The sequence below is a fragment of the Maniola jurtina genome, chromosome 18 (assembly GCF_905333055.1).
Source record: "Maniola jurtina chromosome 18, ilManJurt1.1, whole genome shotgun sequence".
Classification (NCBI taxonomy): domain Eukaryota; kingdom Metazoa; phylum Arthropoda; class Insecta; order Lepidoptera; family Nymphalidae; genus Maniola; species Maniola jurtina.
In genome coordinates this window covers 9,389,071-9,415,936 of record NC_060046.1, presented here as the reverse complement: position 1 = coordinate 9,415,936, position 26,866 = coordinate 9,389,071, and the positions used below count along the sequence as shown (strand labels likewise).

General features: G+C 35.2%; 1 protein-coding gene across 1 annotated transcript in view; it reads left to right on the top strand.

Moving 5' to 3' along the window:
* The window catches only part of LOC123874280 (zinc finger protein basonuclin-2-like), a 28,782-nt gene extending 6,955 nt beyond the window's left edge, over positions 1-21,827 (top strand). Inside the window, exon 2 of the mRNA XM_045919521.1 lies at positions 18,074-21,827. Within this exon, the coding sequence (XP_045775477.1) occupies positions 18,074-21,247 (3,174 nt within the window). The 3' untranslated portion in view covers positions 21,248-21,827. The remainder of the gene's footprint in view (positions 1-18,073) is intronic.
* Positions 21,828-26,866: the final 5,039 nt, after the last annotated feature.

The window sequence follows — 26,866 nt, the reverse complement described above, 5'->3', positions numbered from 1 at the left end:
TATTGTACTTTTTATACCTAAAAAAGGGAGGAACGATAAGCGAAGTTATGAAGTTAGGATCATGCTGTCTTTGGGAGATAACAGTTAACCCTAAAAAGTGACTAAGCATAGGCGCAGTTACCGGCGGTATATTTCTGCAGATCACAGTTGAACTTTCAGTAATGATAATAAATTAATTCAAATATTTCACACTGGTCAGCCAGAATGCTATAATTGTAAATTACACGTAGGTATCTATCTATAAATACTAGAACTATGTACAATAATTGCGTGTTCAAACAGTTTAGTGTACGCAAGCAGGTTAACCTGCCTACTAAATCGTAACAATAAATCAACACTAGATCTATATAACGATACAAAGTTAACCGTTCTACTAGCTTGGTAGGTACCGTTACAGTTTTGGTAAAATAGCTGTATCCTTTCATAACAACGGGTCAACGGGAAGTACCCTATAGGTTTTCTTGACGGATAGACAGATAGACAGACAGACAGACAACAAAATGATCCTATATGGGTTCAGTTTTTCCTTTTGAGGGACGGAACCCTTAAAAAATATTATTCAGGCACTAGTGGAGTTATTAGCTTTTAAGATTTGTTCCAAACGCAAACTGGTATGGTTCCAGTTTTAATGGTAGCATCATGTTTTCGGTAGCCGGACTGCTGTAGTACCTACTTACCTCCTAACTATTAGCCTAGATTATTACCAAATTACTTAATCAAGGCAGTAGATTTGAAGAAAATCGACTATGACAGACGGACACACACGAGTGATCCTATTAGAGTTCACGCATCTTCTGTCCAAACACAAGAGCATCCTACCTACTATTTTGCAGTTATGATTCTTCTTGTAAAGTTCACGTTATAGATATGTGACTTGATACTTTCAACGACTTATAAAATAACGTTACGCAGTGATACCGGTATGTTAAAGATTATAACGATACTCAGTTATACGGTTATACCGGTACTCACATTACAAAGGTCTGTTTTATAGGTAGACCGGTACGTATTAACTCGTACCTAGCAATAAGTCAACACCTCACAAAATCTAACACCGGCCTCAGAATGACCATAAATCGTTTATAGTTCTAGTGACATTCACACCGCCTACTGATTTTATCCGGATTTCTGTACTTCGTGTTTTCATAACAAAGTATAGAGACAGCCAAAGCTATGATTAAAACTAACTGATGCCCGCGACTTTGTCTGCGCGGATTTAGTTTACAAAAAATCCTGTGGGAACTTTTTGATTTTGCGGAACCAAAAGTAGCCTGGGTTGCATGCAATCTCTGTATCTACCAAATTTCGTTAAGATAGCTCAAACCAGCAGACAGACAGGCACATTTTCGCATTTATAATATTAGTAGGTAATAGGTAGGTATGGAATTATGGATATGGATTATCATTCATCATCATCACTACCCATAATATTTGCATAAATATGTACATAACTGACTGATTGACTGACTGACTGTTCTATCAACGCACAGCTCAAACTACGGGGCGGATCGGGCTGAAAGCAGATAGCTATGACGTAGACATCCGGTAAGAAAGGATTTTTGAAAATTTACTCCCTAAGGGGGTAAATTAGGGGTTTGAAATTTGTGTAGTCCACGCGGACGAAGTTGCGGGCATAAGCTTGTAAATAATGGATGATGGTGAGTGACAAAGACGACGCGACGCTCGTTCTAAAGTTCGATATGTAATCTTTCCTATGTAGGCACCTATGTAAGGTTGTACTTACTATAAAGCACCTCAAGCCACTAGCTAAATAATCCCCTAGGTGGAGTGAACAAGGTTTCAGTTTCGCTCATCACTTAGGCTTCCCCAGGCATCAGATATGGCTGGCCGGAGCTCGCCCGAGGCCCTCGACTTCGCACCTAATCATTTCGCAAGCAATTATAATTTCGACGCACGTTTACGATCTTGCATGGTTGACTGTTGCGGGCCAAAGCATTTTGCTAAGGTATTCTATAATTTCTTCTTATATCTTTAATCGCAGTAATGTGGGTCTATACTTAAATATTTTTATACTTATCGGTATTTTGCGTTTATACTATGAAAGCGATAAGTAAGAATTAAATTGAAGCTATCCTCACTACGAGTAAAGAATATAATTTATTTATATTTGAGGTACCTACCAAGCAAAGACTTTGTAGATGACCTCGAGGACCCAACTCCTCAACCCAGATACTGTACAAACTGCATTCCTAAATCCTGGGGATCCCACGGAATTTTTGAAGGATCAACCGTTTAAATGTTTTTACGGGGACAGAGATTTAGGGGAGAGTGTGCATGAAAGAGCCAGGCTTTGAAAGAGCCGATGTGATTTTCCATTACTTATCGATATTCTACTAAAGTTTAATTTTACTCCTTAAATGGCAACACTGGATAGCTGTTACCCACAAACATTTGACAGTTCTACGACAGCAAATGGCCTCACAGGACTGTTACGAAAATTCGGAAGCCAAAAAGTAAGTTTCTTTGTGTTTCTTTCATCTTTTTTTTCAAAAAGGGTATTGCATAAGTTGACAAAACTGATATACAGTATTGGCGTCTATATATTTGCCCTTGTTTTGCATAAATAATATCAGATCAGCGTTCTGGTATAGTGCCTTTTTTTTGAAGTTATATTTTTAAAAGCGTCGTGTTTTGAAAGAGCCAGTTATTTATGCTTTGAAAGAGCCGCCTCTTTCATGACACGAAAACTGGCTCATTCAATACTTTTAATTCTAATTCGTTTTGTTTTAATTAACCCCCGACGAAAAAAGAGGGATGTTATAAGTTTGACGTGTGTCTGTGTGTCTGTCTCTGTCTGTGTGTGTGTGTGTGTCTATGGCCACGTAGATCCTAAACCAATGGACTAATTCTGATGGTTCTTTTTTTGTTTGATAACTGATGTGATTGTTCTTAGCTATAATTTATTTATTTATTTATTTATTTAATCTTTATTGCACAAAATACAAAAAAAAAAAACAAAAGGCGGACTTAATGCCTAATGGCATTCTCTACCAGTCATATTTATAGAGGTCGGGGGTGTCCAAAATTTTTAATTTTAGTTATTTCATTATTATATGATATATGTTTCAGAATAAAAAGATATGTCTTCGCAAGCGTCAACAGCTAAAAAACGGGTAAGGCCTACAACTGCTGCAATAGAAGAGGCTGTAAAAGAAGTGCTTGCTGGAAATCAGTCCATAAATAGAACAGCGTTAGCGTTATCGTGTGGCCTCAAAGGGGTGATTAATTTCTTCTGCCAAAAATGTTTTTAATTTTAAATTGTTTTATATTGTTTTTATTTTTTAAGTTATAGAGTAAGAATACGAATAAGGGCTCTATTTTATGTTTTTAGACAAATTTTTATTAATTATTTAATTTTTAACTAAGACAAAGTTCAAAAGTTTTAATTGTTGATTAAGACAATGTTTAATTATTACTGAGACTGTTTAAAAATTGTGATTTTCATAGAAATACTAAAGTAAGCTTAGTATTAATCTGATTTTAAATACTTAACATAATTTTAATTGATAAAAAACTGTTTAGTACCTCAAAAGTAGGTATCGGCTCTTTCATAACACATGGTGGCTCTTTCATTGACCTGCTGTTATGAAAGAGCCGATTTCCTTTTTTTTTTAAACTATTTATATAAGAGATTATCAGCGTTGTTATCCTCTTTATTTTTATTTTATAATATTGCCAATTAAAGTGATTATAAGAAAACCTAGTTTCATTTGAAAATAATATAGTAAAAGAGTGTTTTTTTTTACACTATTCAAAACTGGCTCTTTCATCCACACTCTCCCCTACCTATTCTTACCTTGCATCCCACGGACGGGCTCTTTCGAATAGGATACTTTTGTCCTGGAAAATCAAATTTCCCACGCGGTTTTATGTAAGAACCTAAATCGACGCGGGCGAAGCTGCGGGCATCATGTAGTAATAAATAATTATATTAATTAATCTGTTTGAGGAATTGTTTACATCAATAGAGAACATAAACTGCTCTAAAGTTTAGAAAACTTTGGTGCCCAAACATCTAAATGGAACTTTGTAGTAATTATACAGATTGTAAAAACCCAATTATGGATCTACTTATCCATACTTTCAGACTAATTTATAGATGCGAAAGTGTGTCTGTTTGCATAATAATTGGTCTGCTAGCTTTTCACCGCCCATCCGTTATACCTATTACCAATTTTGACGTTTGGTACAGATAGCTACTTTTAGCTTGCATCCTGGGAAAGTAGTCGGTAGCCGGTAGCTAACTTCTGAGAACCTACATAGTCTTGTCAACTAGGTATTTGCCCTACTTTGCAGTATTTCTAAAAAAGACAGCAATAACTATACGTAGTGAATATTTGTAATACCTTTTGCAAAAATTACAAAAACATGGCAAAGGTCATTGTCCCTTATCAGTCAACGTTAAGTGAGGTAAGCTGCCCTATTGTCGGCGAAGTGCCACGCTTTGTTATCTATGTGGTTCACATACGTTTATTTTCAAAAGGGACCTTTTCTTAAAAACCAACGCTATTGTCTTCAACATTTTGCTCTTAATTATATCTAGGTATTGTTTCATCTATTTTTAGGGTTCCGTACCTCAAAAGGAAAAACGGAACGCTTATAGGATCACTTTGTTGTCTGTCTGTCTGTCAAGAAACCTATAGGGTACTTCCCGTTGACCTAGAATCATGAAAATTGGTAGGTAGGTCTTATAGCACAAGTACAGGAATAAATCTGAAAACCGTGAATTTGTGCTTACATGATTTTAAAAAAATGTATTTCAGTTTTCAAAGGAAATTAACTATACCAAGTGGGGTATCATATATGAAAGGGCTTTACGTATGACATTCTAAAACAGATTTTTAATTATTTTTATGTATGATAGTTTTTGATTTATCGTGCAAAATGTTGTAAAAAATACCCGAGTACGGAACCCTCAGTGCGCAAGTCTGACTCGCACTTGGCAGGTTTTTTTAAGCTTGAGCCCCTCAGCACGAAAGTTGTAACTGTCATAACATAATCACATTGCTGCTATTTCAATAATTGTTGTGATTCGCTGAATTTGGATTCTTGGTGCAACAGTGTTTTAGCCAATATTCAAAGGTACCTAGTTGAGATCGTTACACTGCATAACCGTATAACGAGGATTTTCATTTTATATTAATTGTGAGTGAATCGTATGATAGTTTAATTTTTTTTTAATTATTAAAATATTATATACTAGCTGATGCCCGCAGCTTCGCCCGCGTGGATTGGTCAGATCCCCTGCAGCATCAGGATTGAGGAGTTGGACTCCAAATTTTTTATGAAACAATGTCGCAAAGTTCCTCTATCGATTAAAAAAGAAATGACGCAAATCGGTTCAGAAATCTCGGAGATTTCGGTGTACATAGCTAGAAAAACACAACTCCCTTTTTGAAAGTCGGTTAAAAAAGTAGCCTATGTTACTTCCTGGTCAATTCTCTACTTGTCTGTGAAAATCCCGTCAAAATCGGTTCAGCCGTTCCCAAGATTAGCCTTTTCAAACAGACAGACAGACAGACAGACAGACAGACAGACAGACAAAAATTTTAAAAACGTGTGATTCGGTTATAGTATCGTTCAAATAACCATATGACCTTAATATGCGGTAGTTATTTCGAAATTACAGGCAGACACTCCAATTTTATTTATTAGTATAGATTAATTAGACTTTTATAAGCTACTAGATGAGGCCTGGGACTTGGTCCACGTGGAAAAGTCTTTCAAAAGTCCCGTGGGCATTTTCCGGGGATAAAAAAATCTGTTTCTGAGGTGCAAGCTATCCTTGTACAAAATGTTAAAATGGGCCGTGAAAAGTTGACTGGCCAATAAATAGATAGACAGACTCACTTTCGTATATGATTTACAATTATAGTATTTTGTAATAGGGAAAATATTATTTGTTTTTTCGATATTTTCAAAAAAATAACTAAGAAGGTAAATACACGATAGCATAGTTAACTATAGTGAGTAAACTCTCGGTTTGATTCTGAATCGACGATAGGTCAAATATTAGGCTATGGTGACGTCAAATCAAAGAAAAATAGGGCTACTTTAGGGCTACCTGCATCAAATGTAAATATTTGACGCCTGCTAGGTAGAATTTGACGCCTGCTAGGTAGAATTTGACGCCTGCTAGTAATGTCGAAGACTCGACGTTTTGTTAGGAGTTCCCTAACTGTCTGTGTTTAAGTTTAACAATTTCGACCATCAAAAGGAGTACAATTATAACTTTGAATAAATGATTTTGACTTTGACTTTGTCGTGAATTGTGGCGTTAGTAACATTTGCATGCCATTTAACTTTTGAGACAACTGAAAAGGTAATTAACAGTGAGGTAAATTGTCCTATTGTCGGCCTTGTGCCTTGTATCAATGTGTCTCACATACGGCCAACTTCAAAGGGAAACAACTTTTTCTAAAACCGACTCTATTGTCTACTTGTCATAAATTCGCAAACTTCAAACGTAAAATTTTAAGACATTTGGGTCTAAGCAAATGTTATCTAGCTCACATTCATGGAAGAGTCTTTTGTAATATTGTTGAGTACTAAAAACGAATTTGGTTGGGTCTATTTGCACCTATTTTGCGTAGGGAAACCCCGAAGCTGATAAAAAAAAGTCGTGTGTGTTCTTTTTGACTTAACCAAAGGACTTAACCTAATAATATTCTTCATCTCAAACTAAACTTGATGTAAAGAATGTTATTTAAACCAAAATGCTGTATGCGTACTTGAAAATAAATTCAGTAAGTATCTAGTTACCATTTTATAATAATCACGTTACATAAATATCATAACAATAAAATTCTTACAGCTAAATTACTCAAGAGCTGAATTTTTAATCTAGTTTATTTAGGACCGATTTCACCAATTTAAAATGGGTAAACCTTATCCGAGAGTAAATTTAGTATTTTGGCAGATTTTCAATACAAAAACTGTTACTACGCCCAATTTATCCTTAGGTTAAACGTCACTCGATGTTGGTGAAATCGGCACTTAGTATATTTAAATTAGATTTGACTTAGAATAACGTTTTGTGGAAATCTGTCATAGCGTCAATTTATTCGTCAATTAGTTTATCTGGCGAATAAAAACCATCCCTATATAAATTAAAAGAAGAAATTCCATAAATAGGTACCTATGTGCCCATCTGACTTCATTATTCCTTCGACTGAGACCTAAATTGGCGCCAATAATTATGACCTGCTTTATTATATCTTAAAACTATTCATAAATCTTTCTTAGTTATAATAAACATTTTGTGTATTCTACAATTCTGCTTCACGAAAGTTTCTTTTTAAACCAACACCTTTAATTACCTCTTCCTTGACTGAAACCCCAAAACAACCTACATTCTCACGGACTACATTCAGGTAAGAAGCTATTGTTATCATTATCAGTAAAACAAGTCAAGGGTCAACCACCCCCACCCGAAGCTCCTTCGGCGTCTTCTTTGATCCCTAGTGTGACAGAAGTTGTCATCTCATAGTCGGTGAGGCTTTTGATGTGATCACACACACCTCCTAAAATCGCGAAGGAATTCCTAAAGTTGTTATCAGTTACCTAAGTGCATAGGCTATGTTGTTCAATTTTAGCAGTTCATGCTTCCAAAAGTTCTGTCAGACGTCTCCAAAAAGTTTACTACGTTAAAGTTTTGATATCCGACGAAACAACGTAGTTTTTCGATTTGTCAAATGTTTTGTAGATCTTGAAGATACTTGGATTATTATTAAAGTGATTTGTGTTTTTAAAAACTACGGAACCCTAAAAATGAGTGAAGATTCTGACGATAGCTTGTGTAAACTGACACAGTTCGTGAAACGTTGGTGGGAAGACGGTTACCAAAAGGTTCGTAGGATAAGTTATTTTAAGCTCTCAGTATTTAGACATTTAGTTACCTGGAACGTATTTATATTTATCTTTCATAATTAACGTGGGCGTATAACATTTCGTTTCGGCTTTTGATCTTAAAGCTTAGGTATGTACCTATTTGAAGTGACAAGGCCACTTATAACGACTAGGTGCTATTAGTTAGTGTGTGTCAATTAGATATTAATTTAATTTTTAAGTCAGAGCTTTGAATCGTGGAATATTTACTTAGTAGATAGGTAAGTAGGTATTTCAGAAAGGAACTCTGCCACAGAGGTCATATGTTCTAAGGGTTCATTTCTATTGAAGTGGGGTGAAGCGGAGACGTATTAAGGAGACCAACTAGAATATTAAATAATGACAATAATATTATGTAACACTTAATCACGTCACCCGTTAATATACTCAATCTAAATATGTACATAGTCTCTTCCTGCATGTCTAAACTCCGCTACGCTTCACAGAAAACGCACTGCAATGTCTACATGGATGATGATGATGATTACTTACCTGTAGGTAGGTTATACGTCGAAAAGACGTATATATATTTATACTTGTGTCTTGGGATTGTCTCGAGCTGAGCCAAATCGATATTTGACCTCTGCCCGTAATCCAATTATTATTAATACATAACGCCATGAGGTGCCTTAAGCCGAGATTAAGATAAGCGGCTCATACTTGTCCACGGTGTATCATTACGGATATTAAGTTAAACGACCAGAGCGGATAATTTCATGTGGAATCTAAATTATATCAAAACTCATAATGGGCTCGCGGACAGATTATAGTGTCTTTGTAATGATAGAGACCAAGCCTCGGTATAATGCTCGTATACGCCATCTTGGCATTAAATGTTGGGTGATTATTAATAATTATAATGGGAATTTGACCATTGCAATTATTAATAATTACATCGCATCAGATAAAATTAACTTAGTTGAGAATGCTAGTTTACTCTTGCTTTAAATGAGGATTTGTGATTTGTAGAAAAATACGTATATCTAAGTAGCTACTTAACTTCTTATCTTGCTACCTAAATTAACCAAATTAGAAATCAAAAGCCTCTTTAATAAAATACATAGGTAGGTACTAGCTAATGCCTGCCACTTCGTCCGCGTGGATTAAGGTTTTATTAAAAATCTCGTGGTAACTTTGATTTTTCAGAATAACAAGTGTAAATTAAAAATTTATAACACTCCCGACAAGTGAAGGTTACAGGAACTAGAAAAGAGCTGATAACTTTCAAACGGCTGAACCGATTTTCTTGGATTATAGCTAAGAATACTCTCGATCAAGCCACCTTTCAAACAAAAATAAAACTAAATTAAAATCGGTTCATTAGTTTAGGAGCTACGATGCCACAGACATACACAGATACACACGTCAAACTTATAACACCCCTCTTTTTGGGTCGGGGGTTAAAAAATAGGCTCTAGGATGTATATTTGAACAAAATTTTGATTATATATTAAGCTAAGACAGATAGATAGTTAATAGGTATTATTAGTACTTAGTAGGTATGGATTTGGGATTGCAATTAATTATTATTATTAATTACATTGGATTAATTTAATCTACCTATTTGGAAATGTTAGTTTACTGGTTTAAATAAAGATTTGAAGAATTTACCAAATACGGAAAAACACGCAATTTACTGTGTGTATAAAATATATATTAATTTAATAAAGAGGCTTTTGCCAATTTGATTAAATAATAAATCACACCAGATTTGCGTTTTAATTGATTGAAACTGTTCGATTAATGTACTTAGTTCAGTTTTTAACAAAATGCTGTATTTTCTATTTTAAAACATTTTCAAAGTCTACGGTATTATTTTTATGAAGTTCCGCCACTTTGTTTGCATGGATTTAACTTTTTAAAGATTCCGTTGAAATTCAGTCAGTTATTTCTACTTTTATATAATAAATACTAGATGATGCCCACCATTTCATCCGCATTGATTTAGAATTTTAAAAATCCCGGAGGTACTCTTTAATTTCCCGGGATAAAAATTACCTTTAGTTGAACTATAATATCCATGCAAAAATTATCTGGATCTGTTGTCCCGCAACGGCGCGATTTATTGTACAAATCAGCGTAGTTACACATTTTCGCTTTTTTTTAATTAGTATGAATGAATAGAAAAAAAAATTGTAATCATTTCAATTTTTCATATCTAGAGCTGGTAAACTTTTTACTCACTAAAATTGCACCTGTAAGATGCAATTTTATTGAGCATTGAGAATTTTAGTGAGCAGTTTACCTATGACATCGAATTACAAAATATTTGTTTGAAAGTTACGCTTTCTCACTCTCCCATATCAGAACACTGATTCATAATGATATCGACGTTAATTAAATTAATCCTAGCACACGAAATGGCCACCCACGCGGCACCGACGCCATTGTTGTAACAACGACAAATATTGATACTCGCTGTTTGATGTAACATTGTGATTCGGACACGATTGTGCATATAATTCGTTGGAACAATAATAGATGCCGCAACCTGACCTTTACAATGGTTTTTATGGGATGATGGATGATACGCGAAGTCGACATGTCGACAGTTGGCTCATTTACCCTACGCGACGCGACGGTTTAATTAATGTTTTCGTGGACCGTGTTTTTTATTCGACGCTCGCTTTGCAATGTATTTTTGCATACTTATTATTATTTTGTAGGGTTCTATACTGTGAGTAAGTAGTACAACAAGTAATCTTTAGTTTCGTCCAGATTCCAGTCCATCTGTCTGTGTGTCACAGCCATTTTATCTATATCTATATACTAATCTATATCTATACCTACTAATACTAAATAAAATTGAAGTGTCTGTCTGTAATTTCGAAATTACTACCTCATATTACCTAAGCTCATATGGTTATTTGAACGATACCATAACTGAATCACACGTTTTTTAATTTTCGTCTGCCTGTCTGTCTGTTTGAACGGGCTAATCTTCGGAACGACTAAGCCGATTTTGACGGGACTTTCACAGACAAGTAGAGGATAAATCAGGGAGTAACATAGGCTACTTTTTAACCGACTTTCAAAAAAGGAGTTGTGTTTTTCCACCTATGTATACCGAAATCTCAGAGATTTCTTAACCGATTTGCGTAATTTTTTTTTAATCGATAGAGAAACTTTACTTACGACACTCTCCTATAAAAAATTTGGATTCCAAATCTCTAAAGAAAAAAAGCTAATTTAATCAGCTAGCTTAGACACCTAGCATGAATGATGATACACCTAGCTTATTTACCTACTTACCTAGGTGTATCATCATACTAATTATTAAAATTTGCAGATACTAGCATTTCCCACCAGAAACAGTCCCCTGTCTTGGAAGCCGTCATTACGCAAAGCTGCTCAGCATCCAAACCAGTTTACTCCACGTATCCATGCACTGAACAATATGGCTTGTCACGACACCGAGCCAAAAACGATCATCGCGAAATGGGCATTTCGGAAAAAAACACAACAAAACCATCCAACGCAAATTAAACCTTATTTTCATTTACTCTAAAGTACAAACCAGTTTGTTGTGGAATCTGAAAAAATGTAGTGAAATATGTCCGCTTGTCCGGTAGGCGTGGGTCATACGGAGCAAATTTAAATTGCACTCTTGTAGTTTAAAAATAGTACTTATTCAGTAGTGGGTAAGGTTTAAATATAAATTGTGTTTATTTGACCGGTCAATAACCCTTTGGTTGCATACTTTTTGTGTCTTAATTTCGTTTTCCACGTGGGAACTTCTTCGAATACCAGAATGTACATTAATATACCTACTTACCTAGTTTCGATTCATTCTATTATGTATTTTATCCTTATATACTACATTCTAATATTCTATTCGAAATAAGACATAGAGACAATTTTAAATAATTCCTATAGATAATTTATACAAAAGAACACTTTTTAAATAAAAAACTAACTACAAAAAATAACCCACATTCATCCAATTAATGTCCATTTTTCTGAACGACATTATAATAATATTATGCTTCTTACAAAAACGTCAACATTTGAAAAAAATAACTCAAAACCTGCACAAATCTTGAAATTATTCTACCAATTTATTCGTATAACGAAACGTATACTTTACTTAAACGACACTTTATTATCGTGCATTTATCCATTTTGTGGCATTAGAAAAGAATTTAAACTGAAGCTTTCTGTTTTTTTGTTTGAATTATGAAATTGCCGCCGACGCCGGTGCGGGCGGCAAACGACAATTTAATTTTCCCCAGAAACGTATAATGATATGGCAGCCATCGCTTACACGGGTTACACGGCATAATCGAGTGACAAACGATTTAAACATCAAGTATCACGCCATGGAGACGACATAGTCACAGTATAAAGAAAGACAGAGTAGTCCGACGCCTTTGATTTCGTGGTATGACGACCACGATGACGACTTCATCGAACTTCTGTATACAATATCTATCCTATCCTTATTTTCTACTACAGTACCCGGCAAGAAGGATTACGTATCGACCTTAAAAAAGAGATTTCAGATTCGTAGAGCATCGTCTCTGTCACTCATAGATGGATATAATATTGCGCTACTACTAACTTTCTTGATGGTTCTTCTCGATGGGAAGGGAATTCCGAACCAGTGGTTGATTTTTTGGCAATCCAAAGTATTTTATAAGCTTTTATAAGTTTGTTTGAATAAAAAAGTCCTATTATAATGTCCCGATTTTATTGCTATGAAAATTGCACTTAACAAAAATCTCTTCTTATAGATTAGCTAGGCAGCTGTCGAAACATATAAGCCAAAGCTATTCAGAGCTTTATATTTCAAAATCAAGTCAACCACCCAAAAAATAAGTTACAATGCTCTCTTAGTGTCAGGTGTGGGTTAGCACACGAACCACTTTTTTAGTCCAACTATTTAGTATGCCATTTAATGACAATTCCATATACTTTAGATCCAATGGTCCAGTACTCTGGCAGAGAAGTAGGTGCGTTTTCTATAGCTTCTCCTATTCGACGAAGGTAGCCTTTTGATTGCTTTTGAATTAAAAAGACAATCACGCGTCTGTATACGAGAAGACCCGTAACACCGTGCCTGTTAAACTGAGATTAACTGGATATTTACAGTTAATATTTCATTGCTGTACCCACTATAGGTAAATAATAATTAATTGGTGAGCTTAGTGCCAATAAAGATGATTAATGTTGTACAAAAACAAATAACTTTAAGGTGTTTTGATAACAATTAAGTAATTTGTTTACTAAAAAAAAACGTTTGATTTTGTCTGTTATAGACAAAATCTAGACTGCTACTTGCTACTAAGTATATTTAAGTTATAATAAATATGTATTAAAAACGTCCCTGTCCATTCATATTATCATTTTATTTATATTAAAGGAGAATAATTGTATGCCGCCGGAATATAAGTACCTAAGTACCTACCTTTTTTTTGGGAAGTGGATTTCTTTGTGAAATTCGCGATTAGATTTTTCGATTACAAATCGGTCTGTAATCAGAAAGGAACGTTTGATTTATTAATAGCACACTACCATTGCACATAGACGTCTACATAAAAATTACTGTTTTCATATTTGAAATTATCAATCGGCAGGTTAAATCCAGTTATTTTGCAGCACTTACAGTTCAATTATAACAATAATAGCAGCATTAACTCGAGCTTAAGGAGTGGCCGATTAACAGAAACTCAAGTTTGACAATGTGAACCCGGCCCCAAATACTTACCAAATGAATAGTAATTTAGTTTTCGGATTAAATCGTTCCAAACACGCGACAGAAACCACTTTTCTATTCTCGAGTCGACTCGAAACCGTCATTTTACACAATTTTACCCAATGGCTCTCCGTTCTCGGAATTAATTCGATATTAGCCTTTGAAAACGCAAGGTGTGGTTTGGTGTCGACCCGATAGTTAGTTTGAAGAGGCATTAGACCAACCTGTCTTTAAAATTGCTATACGTAGACCGAATCTTTATAGGAATAGGCGGATACATTCAAATTAATTTAATCGAATCAAGGTTGTGAATATTTATGGGTGCATGATTTTCGTGATCTAATATTAAATGCCTCTCAAGATGCGTTCTCAAGCCCACGCATCCGAGATACTTATTTAGCCAGTGTGATCAACTTTAATAAGAAAAATAAAGAAGATAAGCTGAACACGAGCCATATTGGGATAGGAGGCGAGAAAAAACCAATTTATGTAGTAGATCACTTGACCCCGGAATTGAAGAAAATACACGCATCTGCCAGGCAAACAGCTAAGAAGTTAAACTACAAATTCGTATGGGTAAAGAATGGGCGCGTGTTTCTAAGGAAATCGGATGACTCTGAACATATTGTTGTGCGGAATATTGAACAGTTAGAACAATTAAAATCTTAATATTGTTTTTCTATTAAGCGTCTAGTCTCTTTTTGTAATTCTGTTAACATACGATAATTTAAATATTTACTATCAAAACGTCAGAGGAATACGGAGTAAAACAAGGGAAGTAAAATTAAATATTCTATCCAACGACTTTGATATATTAGTTTTCACGGAAACTTGGCTCAACGATGGGGTATTCGATGGTGAGTTTATTGATAGCCGCTACACAGTATACCGACGGGATAGAGAGCAAGCGGATATAAACAAAATTAAGAATGGAGGGGGAGTTATGATTGCGGTTAAAAATAAACTTAAATCTTGCCGTGTATCGCAATGGGAGAGTAACCATGAAGACCTATGGGTGACGGTGGACGTAGTAATTCATAATAAGCCTAATCATATTGCTATTTGCGCTCTATACATGCCACCGCCTGTCAAACGTGACACACTCAATATATTCTTGACCAATTGCTCTAAAATAATAAACGACAATAAACACGTGCTCCTTATAGGCGATTTTAATATAGGTAGTCTGTCATGGTCAAAGTTACCGGAACTGAATTACTTGTCCCCATCATGTAGTTGCAGTCTTGACTCCATCCTCGTAGATTTTATTGAAGAACATGACTTAAAACAATTTAATGCAATCTTCAACACTAATGAACGACTACTCGATTTAGTTCTATCTAATTCTACTCAAGTCACAGTTAACAACAATGACAATCCCATCAGCACAGTTGATAATCATCACCCACCTCTATCGGTAAGTCTAAAACTAGGAGAGCTATCTACTATTAAAGAAAAGGTTGTTGAAAAATATAACTTTTATAAGGCCAACTATGGTGCTATAATTAAAGATTTGGACAACACACAATGGGTAGATTTACTCGGTAAGTGTGATAATGTCAATGATATGATAAGCATCTTCTATGAAAAATTAGACTCAATCATCGAGAAACACGTTCCGAAAACTAAACCTAGAAATAAAAAGTTCCCAGTTTGGTATAGCAATAAACTTATATTGCTATTAAAACTTAAGAATAAGCATAGGGTTAAAGCTAAAATCTACAAAAATCCTTTAGATAAAATTAAGTTTGAATCGTTAAGAACTGACTGCAATAAATTAATCAAGGAGTGCTATAGCAGATACATTGAATCAATCGAAGTTAACTTAGCAAGTAATCCCAAATACTTCTGGACTCACCTAAAAAACTTAAGACAGTCACCAAACACATATCCTGCAAAAATGATTTATGGTAATAAGGTTGCTACGGACGGTCTCAGTTTATGCAATTTATTTGCTGATTTCTTCGCCTCAGTATATAATACGAGCGACCCTCCCAACAGCAATTCTTATAACATAACTATTAATAATTCCACCAACTATCTTTGTCACGTGAACTTCACCATCAAGGAGGTATTCCAAAAATTAAAAAGACTTGACACGAAGAAAGGAGCTGGCCCTGATGGACTGCCCCCTTTTCTGATCAATAAATGCGCCGCGCCTTTATCGCTCCCAGTCTGTATGATATACAACAAATCATTGCGTTTAGGAGTTTTTCCTGATTTATGGAAACGCGCTAGAATAGTACCCATCTATAAAAAGGGTGGTCACGAAAATGTCACTAACTACAGGCCAATCTCGATTCTGTCAACTTTGTCGAAGGTCTTTGAGTCTCTGTTACATCCCGTACTATCACGTCACGTCCAACACGCACTTTCTGAAGCTCAGCATGGTTTCATGAGCTCTAGGTCAACTGTCACAAATCTGTCAAATTTCATAAGCTTTGTTACAGCTTCTGTGGATGGCCGTCGTCAGGTAGATGCAATATACACAGACTTCTCGAAGGCTTTCGACAAGGTTAATCACAAACTGTTAGTGGCAAAACTTTCTTCCTTTGGCCTGGGTGGTTCGCTTTTATCATGGCTTACATCGTACTTAATTGACAGATATTCATATGTAGCTGTTAAAGGTCATTCCTCCCAGCTATACAGTGTGACGTCGGGTGTTCCCCAGGGATCCATCCTGGGACCACTATTATTCAACATCTTTATAAACGACATAACTAACTGTATTTTCAATTCCAAGTGTTTAATTTTCGCGGATGATTTAAAACTTGCCAAAGAAATACTGACAGACGACGACGCTCTATCGTTACAAGGGGACATAGATAGAATTGCCGATTGGTGCAAATTAAATGGCATGGATTTAAATCCAGCCAAATGTTCCTATATTAGCTTTACGCGTCGTCGTACTCTAATTGAAGGCAAATATACGATCAACAATTGCTCGCTTCAAAAACTCGAAGCCGTCCGCGATCTGGGGATTACCATTGACGCCAAATTACGATTCAATGTACACATCGAAAACATTTGTAGATCGGCTCGTAAAATGTTGGGCTTCTTGTTTAGAAATGCTAAGCCATTTAAAAGCCTTAAAACTAAAAAAATACTTTTCGCTACACTTGTTAGAAGCAAACTAGAATACGGCTCGGTGGTATGGAACCCTAGCTACCAAGTACACAAGGACCGTCTAGAAAGCATACAAAGACGATTCACCAAGTTTTATTCTATTGGACAAGACAAAAGACTATCCTATATCTCTCGGCTTAAACTTTTTAAATTAAATTCATTATCGGACAGACGCAAAGTTCATGACATGGTATTCTTCCACAAACTTGCAAACGGAACCATGGATAACTCGGAACTGTTGAGCCAAATATCCTTCAAAGTACCCTCCCGTATACCGCGGTATCCTATTCCTCTGTTCACTCACCGAATCAGTAGAACCAATCTAGGTCGTCATTCGTTAATACCAAGGTTTAGTAGTACATATAAGGAATTTTTGGACAAGGACATTACCACGGATCTGTTTTGCGATAACCTGGCTAAATTTAAAGCCAAGTTGTTCAAATCATTCGATTCCTCAATAGGATAACGATAATTAGTGTCAGTCCCTAGCCGTAAGTATATTGTATTTTAGATGATTTAGATAATTTAGCTTAGTTTAACTTAACTTTACTTTAATTTAATTTCCATCTTATTATATTCTTTTAAAATTTATAACTTAGGTATTTTTTCATATTCCTTAGGTTAGATATTATATTATATTTTACTGTACGACTTATGTTTATGTTAATGCATGCTGTGACTGCCCGTAAGTGGAGTTGCATAAGAGCCCTAGAATTTAAGGAACAACATGTATTTAATCTAAATGTGTAACTCTGTGGGCGGTACATAAATAAATAAATAAATAAATAAAATGGTGGGATACCAAATGGAGTGTCGTGATGTATAAAAATTATGTTTTGACATGATGGCTGCATAAAACCGGTCATAAAGAATGAAAAAGAACATAAGTTTTATAAACGGACAATAGCCTGTTTACGTGCACAAGCACAGTTAAACTGATTTAGGCCCGATTTTTTAATCGTCAAATAATTTTTATCTGGGGAATAAATATGACGTTTAACAGATTTTCTATACAAAAACTGTCAAATCTCAAATTTATTCCTCAGATAAAAGTTATTTAACGATTAAAAAATCAACCGTTATTATACTATTTAATGCTGTCAATTTTCAGCAAACGTATAATGGCTCTTGCTAAAAAGTGAAAGAATTAAAAAAAATACTAATGCAGTTTAACTGTTTTTTTGCAAACTGTATCTACTCCTTACAAATAGATTATGAGGCGAAATTCAAATGCGACAATCGACAACAAAATTTTATCAAGTTTCAATATATTTTTCCGGAAAAGATTATATTTCCTGCAAGATTTTGTGTCACAAATTCACAAAGTTCTTCTTATTGTTACAGGAATCGCAATCAGGCAGCGCAGAAAGATGGAGTGGATGTGGACCCGAACACAACCTGGCTCTCCAACAGATCCTCAAGCTCCAAGAAGCCAGAGCGTTTCACAAAACCTCTCTTCTACCAATATACAAGAAAAACGGTCTTCCATCACCCCCAGGGGCGAGACAGGAATATGAACAAATGAAAGAAAAGAACATGGACAACCATGATGAACTTAGAGCCTTCGAGCATTTAAAACTCGAAGCAGAATTCAGACGACTTATGGAAAGATCAGCGAAGGAAATACGCAACGATGAATCTCTTAAATACTTTCAACATGTGATGGAAGTAAAACACAATTTTGATTATTTAAAAAGCATTCAAGAAACTAGAGCTAACTCTGTGGACAAAGATCTGGAAGTTAAGAAAGAAAAGACGTCACCAAATTGCAATCGATATACACCCGACCAATTACATTCACCTCGAAGAACTTCGTCTGCAGAAGCCTCTCCTAATCACAGTATCCACTTATCTACCTCATCAAGCCCCCTCTCAACCACTAGTCCTGTAAATTCTTCACCTTTAAATCATCTACAGAACATGCAACCATTTGATTTTAGAAAGCATAAGGTTAGTGAAAATAAAGAAGAAAACAGAAAAAGTAATTACGATATGACCTCGACAGAGAAGGCAGCAATGGATGTGATGAGAAGTCAGTTTTTCAATTTTCAACTACCAAATAATTTACCCATGCCACCAATTTCTATGCCTTCAACGTTTTCTCATCCTGCAGCGATGGTAGCTGCTCTCAGCCAAAATCCAATGGGATTAGCATCTCTGCAAGCACTTTTACCACAAATATCAGGAAAACAGACCGAACATCCTGAAAGTAGAATTAATAACTCTACTGGAAAAATCAGATCAGATAGTTTAAGAACAGATGAAGAGAATGTTCTGAACCTAAGTAAGGATGCTTATGTAGAAGCAGCGCAGAAAACGAGAGATATGATGTTAGGAAAATGTATTAGTCCACCAAAAAGACAATGGGGTGCTTCTCAAATGCCCCTGAATTTAGGTACTCATTTTATTAATCCTACCACTGGTAAAAAGCGAGTACAGTGCAATGTGTGCCTTAAAACCTTTTGTGATAAAGGCGCCCTGAAAATTCATTTTTCCGCGGTCCATTTACGTGAAATGCATAAATGCACAGTTGAAGGTTGTAGCATGATGTTCAGCTCAAGAAGGTCTAGAAATAGGCACAGCGCTAATCCAAATCCAAAACTACATTCCCCTCATTTAAGACGGAAAATCTCACCACATGATGGAAGAAGTGCTCAAGCACATCCTGTTTTAATTCCTCCGCCTGGCGCTGGCTTAAGTATCCCATCAGGAATAAACCCAATGCATCCATTTGGATCGTACCCACTACTTAATCCATCGCAAAATATGAGACAATATACCTCAAACATGCCACTCGATTACAAAAATAACTTAAATTTCTCATCTTCAATGGATATTCCTCATCATATGCGACGTGAATCAAGCTCTGTTGAAAACAAAGATCATGAAGGCAACGGAGAATCTGACGAAGATGATGGAATTGTAGTAGTTGCTGGCGACGACGATGACGATGAAAATGATCACGTAGATACAAGTGACTATTATTCTAATCTTAATAAATCAATAGGTTCAATAGAGGATTCTGAAACGGAATATGACCAAAGAAGTGTAAGTGACAATAATGAAAACTCTGATAACGTAAAAGATACCACAAGTCCAGAAGTTATGAAGAGAAAAAGAAAGAATTTTAACCCAACTAGACTTAAAAATGACTATCTAAACGAAAACACTGACCAGGAAAGTAAAAATGACGAACAATGCAATGATACAGACAGAGTATTAAACCTGAAGAGAGTCAAATGCGAAGAAAGTGATACTGGCCTTACTGACTATTCAGTTCCATATGATAAAGTAGAAAACCTTAAAATAAAACAAGAACCTTCTTCAGTCACTCCAGTTGAAACCACCGAAATGAACTATAGTGCCCAAGACTTACGAGTAAAGGAAGAGCCTGTTGATAAAAGTGAGTCATCTAAATCTCATGAACCATATCATCAACATAACGATCAATATTCATCTGAGAATTCATTGAAAAGACTAGAAAGATTATCTAAAGGAGATTTTCCTAATATTGCAAAGAAAATTGATACACATAGTCCTCTAGGACCGTTTAATCTAAGTGTAAATGATAATATCGATTTTTCTGACAGATCTCCTTCATCATCTGTATCGAGCTATGACTATGGATCAGAGGATGTTCAAGGGCAAATCTATGGTCATTTCGACAATGGTTTCTTTGTAACAACTACTGACGTCCCGATAGACGTAGACTGCCCGCTTAAGTGTAGAGTATGTGATAAAATGTTCCAAAATATTTATATACTTAAAACACATTATCAAAACGCTCATTTAAAAGTAATGTATAAATGTAATAACGATGGATGCAGAGCAGCTTTTAACAATAGGCGCAGTAGAGATCGTCACAGCTCAAATATGAATCTTCACAGAAGAATTCTAGCTGATGACCTGAGGATATTTGACGAATCACGGATCTTAGACAAAATTAAAGAGCAAATGGAACTCCTGGTGAAATTAAACGATGAAGAACGAGCATGTCCGTACATAGAATCGCAGAAGTATTACCGTGCTAGAGAAACAGAAAAACCAAAAGGTCATTTAGGACACATGCATTTTAGTGCGCCTTATCCACCGCTTCCGTTGCCAGAATCCTACTTAAATGGTCGCGACATGTTCAACCAACATCCTTTCCTATTTACGCCATTTGGAATGCTTCCAAATTTTCCGCCTTTGCCATTTGGTTTCTTGCCACCTAGTCTGAACGCGTTCGGTTGCCAAAATCCAAGTTATTCACCCCCTATGGCACAAAAACTCAGCTATTGTGTCGAGGATGAGGCGCCTCGACCCAATAAGGATGGTTATCCGTGCCGTGGTTGCAGAGAGTGTTTCAAAGACTTGTCTAGCTTGAAGCTACATTGTGAAAGTGTTCATGTACAGCTATTACATCGGTGTTCAGTGAGTGGTTGCAACGCTGCGTTCTTCTCAAGGACTAAGAGAAACATTCACAGCGAAGCGCACGCCAATCGTCGGCAGAATGGTAGGGTCCAACCTACTTCGTGACCCGATTACGCGAAATCCGTGTTTATGGGCTGTTAACCACGGCCAAATATCCAGTGCATTTGTGATGTTAATTAGACTTACCAAATAGCTTAGTAAGATTAGATCGTGTACATGTCCAGTACCTTTGAATTCTCAATAAATCCATGTTGTAAAAATGGCGAGAAACTTATGTAACTGTAGGTTATATTTTACAAACGAATAAAACATGGTTTGTGATTTATTTTTAAGACCTTTGTAAATATTTAGTATAAGTATATTATCATAGCAGAGATAAGTGATTATTTAAGAATGTTTTAAATAGCTTTCCTAATATTGTACGTAAGTATAACATATTTTGTAAACTCTTCAACATTCCATAGTAATATTGTGCAATAAAACTGTATATAGTAGGTACCTAATAGATATTATAATGATGTACAAATTTGTGGCTGAAATTTCTTAGATATTTCCATTTGGAACTAAATAATATAGAAACTTACTATTTAAAGTCAAAAATTGAGAGGAGTAGCGTGGTTCAAACAAAGTAATTTGGTTCGCATTTGTAGGTTCAAATAAAGCCAATTAAAATAGACAATTTCTAAAAAAAATATTCTTAAAGCATTGTATTTTATTGCTTAACAAATAAACATAGTTTGACGTACTGTGATTTAAAATCTCTTAAAATGTAGTTTTGTTCTACTCCTAATTAGTGTGCAGGCTTGACCATTATTCTAAACAAATGTTTAAAATAAGTGTTTTAAATGTTTAACACTTTTTTAAAAGATGTTTCATAAAAATAGTTTAAAACTTTAGTTTAAAACTTTTTAATCTTTAGTTTCCCAGGTTTCTGAATGTGTCGTGTTAAAGTTATACGAGCTCAAAAAACTTGTACTAATCTTTGAGCCACTGTAACTTTGAAACGAGATACTCATTTTCACGGAAATCTGATATAGATTTTTGTTTCTAGAATGTTTCTATAAAATTTCATTGAGTTTGATTGGTTTATTCAAATGAGAACCAAATTACGCTTGTATGGCAAACGCCGGGGAGCTAGGATTACCTACTTCTCTTAAGATATTATGGGCCTTCTGGAATTCTGTAATTTACCTACCGGAAGTTTCTTCTAATACTGTAGTAACTTTGACAGCATTATTTTGTCGTTTGCCTATTTTTGAAAATTTTACTAAACTACGCATAATATTTTTATTCGTCCACTACAATTCATATTATTATTATACTATATTATATTGGTCGATTTATAAATAATGGTACTTATTTACTTATATTTATAAATTGATTTGATTAATAATTAAGTTCTTACTTTATTTATATTTCTTTGCATAAGTCAAGGCCCAAAAATGGTAGAAATGTTAATTGAAAGAATACCTACCTATACCTAGTTAATGAGCTGGCGAACCTATTTACCTAATCACTTCTGGTCAAAATACATTTTATTCAATCTGAAACTGAATTCAAAGTTCGTGATTTTGATGACTGAATATACCTATATGAACTCATTTCCAAGCAAAATGGTACAAAATTTTGTCGATGAATATACCTTTTATATCCGCAATTACAAAAAATATCCCTAAAACATATTTCTTTTTATTCTCTTCCAATTTACATAAAAATGTGTGCCTAAATATTGGTTTTCCATCAAATAACATTTCCACTAACGAGTGTCTGCTAGTTTGGCGCTAGTGCATTATTTTATATAGTTTTGACTTTTTTATGAATAAAATGTTCAAAGTATTATAAAAGCATTGTATTTACTGCTTAAAAAATAAACATACCTAGTCTGACGTATTGTGATTCAAAATGTATTTTTGTCCTACTCCTAATTAGTCGGCATCAGGCTTGGCATTGTTCTGAATCTAAACAAATGTTTAAAACATGTTTTCATTAAAATAATAGTTTAAAACATGTTTTAAACAAAAAATATTTTGTTTTTTAACTGTTTTTTCCAACCCTGGTCTACATGTCTTTATTTTCCTAAACCTACTTAAGTACTTACATATTAAATTATTATCGCACGAATAATATAAAAATATCATACTTAAGCTCTTTTCATTTCTTATACCTACGCGTATTGCCATTCTTAATTTGATATTTTTATTTGGAGCAGCTAATTTTGATTTCACGAGAGCCAAACTAGCCACATAACAATTTTTGTTATTATGATGTAGGTATAAATTGGAAATCCATTCTAGATCTATTCTAGCTATTTTGGTGCTAAACAACAAAATTATAATTTCACTATCAAAAAAATGAAAACTCTGTGAAAACTACTTCAAAATCTTTTAATGACCCAGACTAATTGAAAAAGATAGACGGAGTCCATACCAAAACAGTTAATTTTCGTTAAAAGGAGCCAGTTTTATTCGCGATAATTATGTGAACATAAGTTATCAGTACAGTCGCGATCGGCTACTTTTATTGCAACCGGCTTTATAATATCATGGCACCCCGTTTATCTTTTTCCTTTATTGTGTGTATTAGTGTAAAAATTTTGTTACATAATTTAAAATAATAATTGTAAGAACCAAAAAGTATTATGTATTTAAGACGGGTGTAGATGCAGCTGCACTTTGAAGCATGTTATTCTTCCTTTTGCCAAACATTACTAAATATAAAAATAAAACGTTTAAAACAATTAAGCGTACCTTCTTTTATTTATGCTACCTATATTATTATTCAAGAACAAACTTCTCTTTTGAGGAATCTGTATAAGCATATAAAAGAAAAAGCTGACTGACTGACTGACTGATCTATAACGCACAGCTCAAACTACTGGAGTGATCGGGCTAAAATTTGGCATTCAGATAGCTATTTTGATGTAAATATTGGCTTAGAAAGGATTTTTGAAAATTAAATCCCTAAAGGGGTAAATCAGGGATTTGAAATTTATGTAGTCCACGCGGACGAAGTCGTGAGCTTAAGCTAGTAGTAGTGAGATTATAATATTAACAGACGAAATGTTGATAATGTATATTTCTTAATGTATTCATATCACTGTTTTGATTAAATGATAGTTTAAATAAAAAACGCAAAATGAGCCTGAATCAGGTTGTTAACCCTAAACACTAATCACTACAGATAGAGCTAGTTATTAAATTGGCACAAGCATTAGGAACCAAACCAAAGCAAATTGCAAGATCTCTAAGAAGATCGAATAAGAAAAAAGAAGGCGATATGAAAGGACGCCTACGTGATGGGACGTGCAATCGGATTCTGTGACATTTGAGGTAGGTAAGGTAAATATAAAATATGCGTAACTGACAGGCATTCAACTGGCTTCATTTTTATGAACTCATTTTGTTAGTGAGGGCTCCATTTGTGGTATTATCTATGGTAATCTGTTTTTCATCGTCGAAAAATCGTTCAAATGAACACTAAAACTATCCAACACTAGCACTTCTCCTTTCAGCAAAGGTTGCCTGGTTGAGATTGCTCCAAGCAATAAGGCCGCCTTTGCACACAATTGTTTTTTCTGTTTTCTTCTTTCTGTGTTGTGATCCTTTACATGTGTTTTTGTGTGCAATAAAGTGTTCTATCTATCTATCTATCTATTTAAAAATACCTAGCTACCTACGTCAGCTACGTAGACGCGAGCGCTTTTTTAACGCTCGTTAAAAAACTTTTGTGTGTACAAGGCTTTAAACACCATGACTTATTTTCTCGTCATTAAAACGACAATAGGGGCGGTCAGTTTACAGAGAAGTAACAAAATCAATTTACTGACATTGTCGCTCAGTAATGGAGTATTGAATAATTAACGATCGCGACATCACGCGATGTCAGGGACCGGCGGCGTGACAGCGACGTGTCGTGTGACGGAAATGTCACGGTTTATACGGGCGACTATAATCTATAATTCATTGGCAATCGATTACGTGGTTATTGGTAGGTACTCAGTAATAGTCCTGACGTAAGAGTAGGCGTTTTTGAAGAAAGAATACTCAGAATCACTCGGCATGGTGATAGAAAGATGTGTGAAAGAAAGTGTTTTTCTATGTGATCTAATCAGGAGTGAGGAGATCCGTAGGAGAATCAAAGTAACCGACAGAGCTCAGCGGGACAAAAGCAGGTCATCGTCAGCCGATGGACGTCCACTGTTGGGTATAAGTCTGTTGTAGGGAATTCCACAAGCCGCAACCTTACGCCGACTGAGTCCTAGCTCCTTGCGACTTATTGACGCCGTCTGTCAACCTAGTGGGAATTTGCCGACGCTGCGTTTTCCGATGCGAAGTCGGCATTTCAGCATCTTGGGACCCCAACAATACATTTTAAAGAACTTCGAATTACCGACAAAATGAAAAGATTTTAATAATTTTCAAATAGGTAAGTAGGTGCATGTCTTACTTAACTAACATTATTTTGATAAATTCTAATCTGGAAGAATTCATAAAACAATAATACATACAGTATGCCGACATACCAAAATTAGAAATAAAAAAATACCTACTTATATCCTAACTGTGCGTCCACACACTGCTCTACTCGTGCAATTAATCGCGACGTCGCCGCACTAGGTTGCTTGCCTTTGCAACGCGATGGACGTTGAAACTGTGGCTATTGCATACTTACCGACAAAATAGGGTGCGATGGGTATGAACGAGGAACATGCGAGTAACGCGGCCACGCTACGTCTCTGCCTCTGTTCCTCGCGCCCTCCCATGCCACACGGGCAGTGTGTGGACGGGGGGTAACAATTTCGGAAGCCCAATACAATTTATTGCAGCGCCATAGAGCTGGGTTGCCATTTACATAATCAACTCTGATCAAATACCACTACATTTGCATTGGAAACGTAGGTAGGTATGGGAAGCTGTGTTTATTCATATTATTGCAACTAATCTAAATAGTTGTCTGATGATCTATACATCCTCTGAATGTAAATCGAGCATCCTACTGTGATCAATAAACGCTTTTATAAGCTCCATCTACCTTTTTTCCTTTAGTCTATGATATCGGGATGAGTTGCGGTTGGCGCATTCAGAATAAGAACCGAACGTCTCGCTTGTCAGCAATTTGTTTTGAAAAGAGAACACTTCTAATTCGCAAAAGGAACGCTCCTATGTTTAAAAAGTATCGTCACGCGAACTAAAGTCGTGTGCATATTGGTATGAGCTTAGAATATTTTTTGAGAATCCATGTTAAATTAAATATTATAAATTATGCGAAGATAATATGTCAGTTTATCTGTCTGTCTGCTATTTTTTCACGGCCCATCCGTTAAACCTATTTTGTGAAAATTTAGTAGGTAAGGTACCTGGATGGAAGGAAGGTTATTTTTATCCCGGAAAATTATAAAGTGTTTTTGTACGGTATTTTTAAAATCTAAATCCACGCGGATGAAGTGGCAGGGATTATCTACTTAGTAACTAAACTGTTGTGCTAAATTCCCCTTTCTCTACAATGTGTCAAACTATGTGTAACTACCTACTTAGATCCTAAGACATTACCTAAGTACTCAAACGGATGTAATTTGAATGTATCAACTTTTTCGATTTCAGTAGATAGGTACGCTCCCGAAATTGTGAAAAATCAAATTAAATATTGACTGAAAATTTTACTTAACATTCAGGACTTTCCAATAAATGTCATCTACTCTGAGTTCCTTAAAAAACACATTCGCCT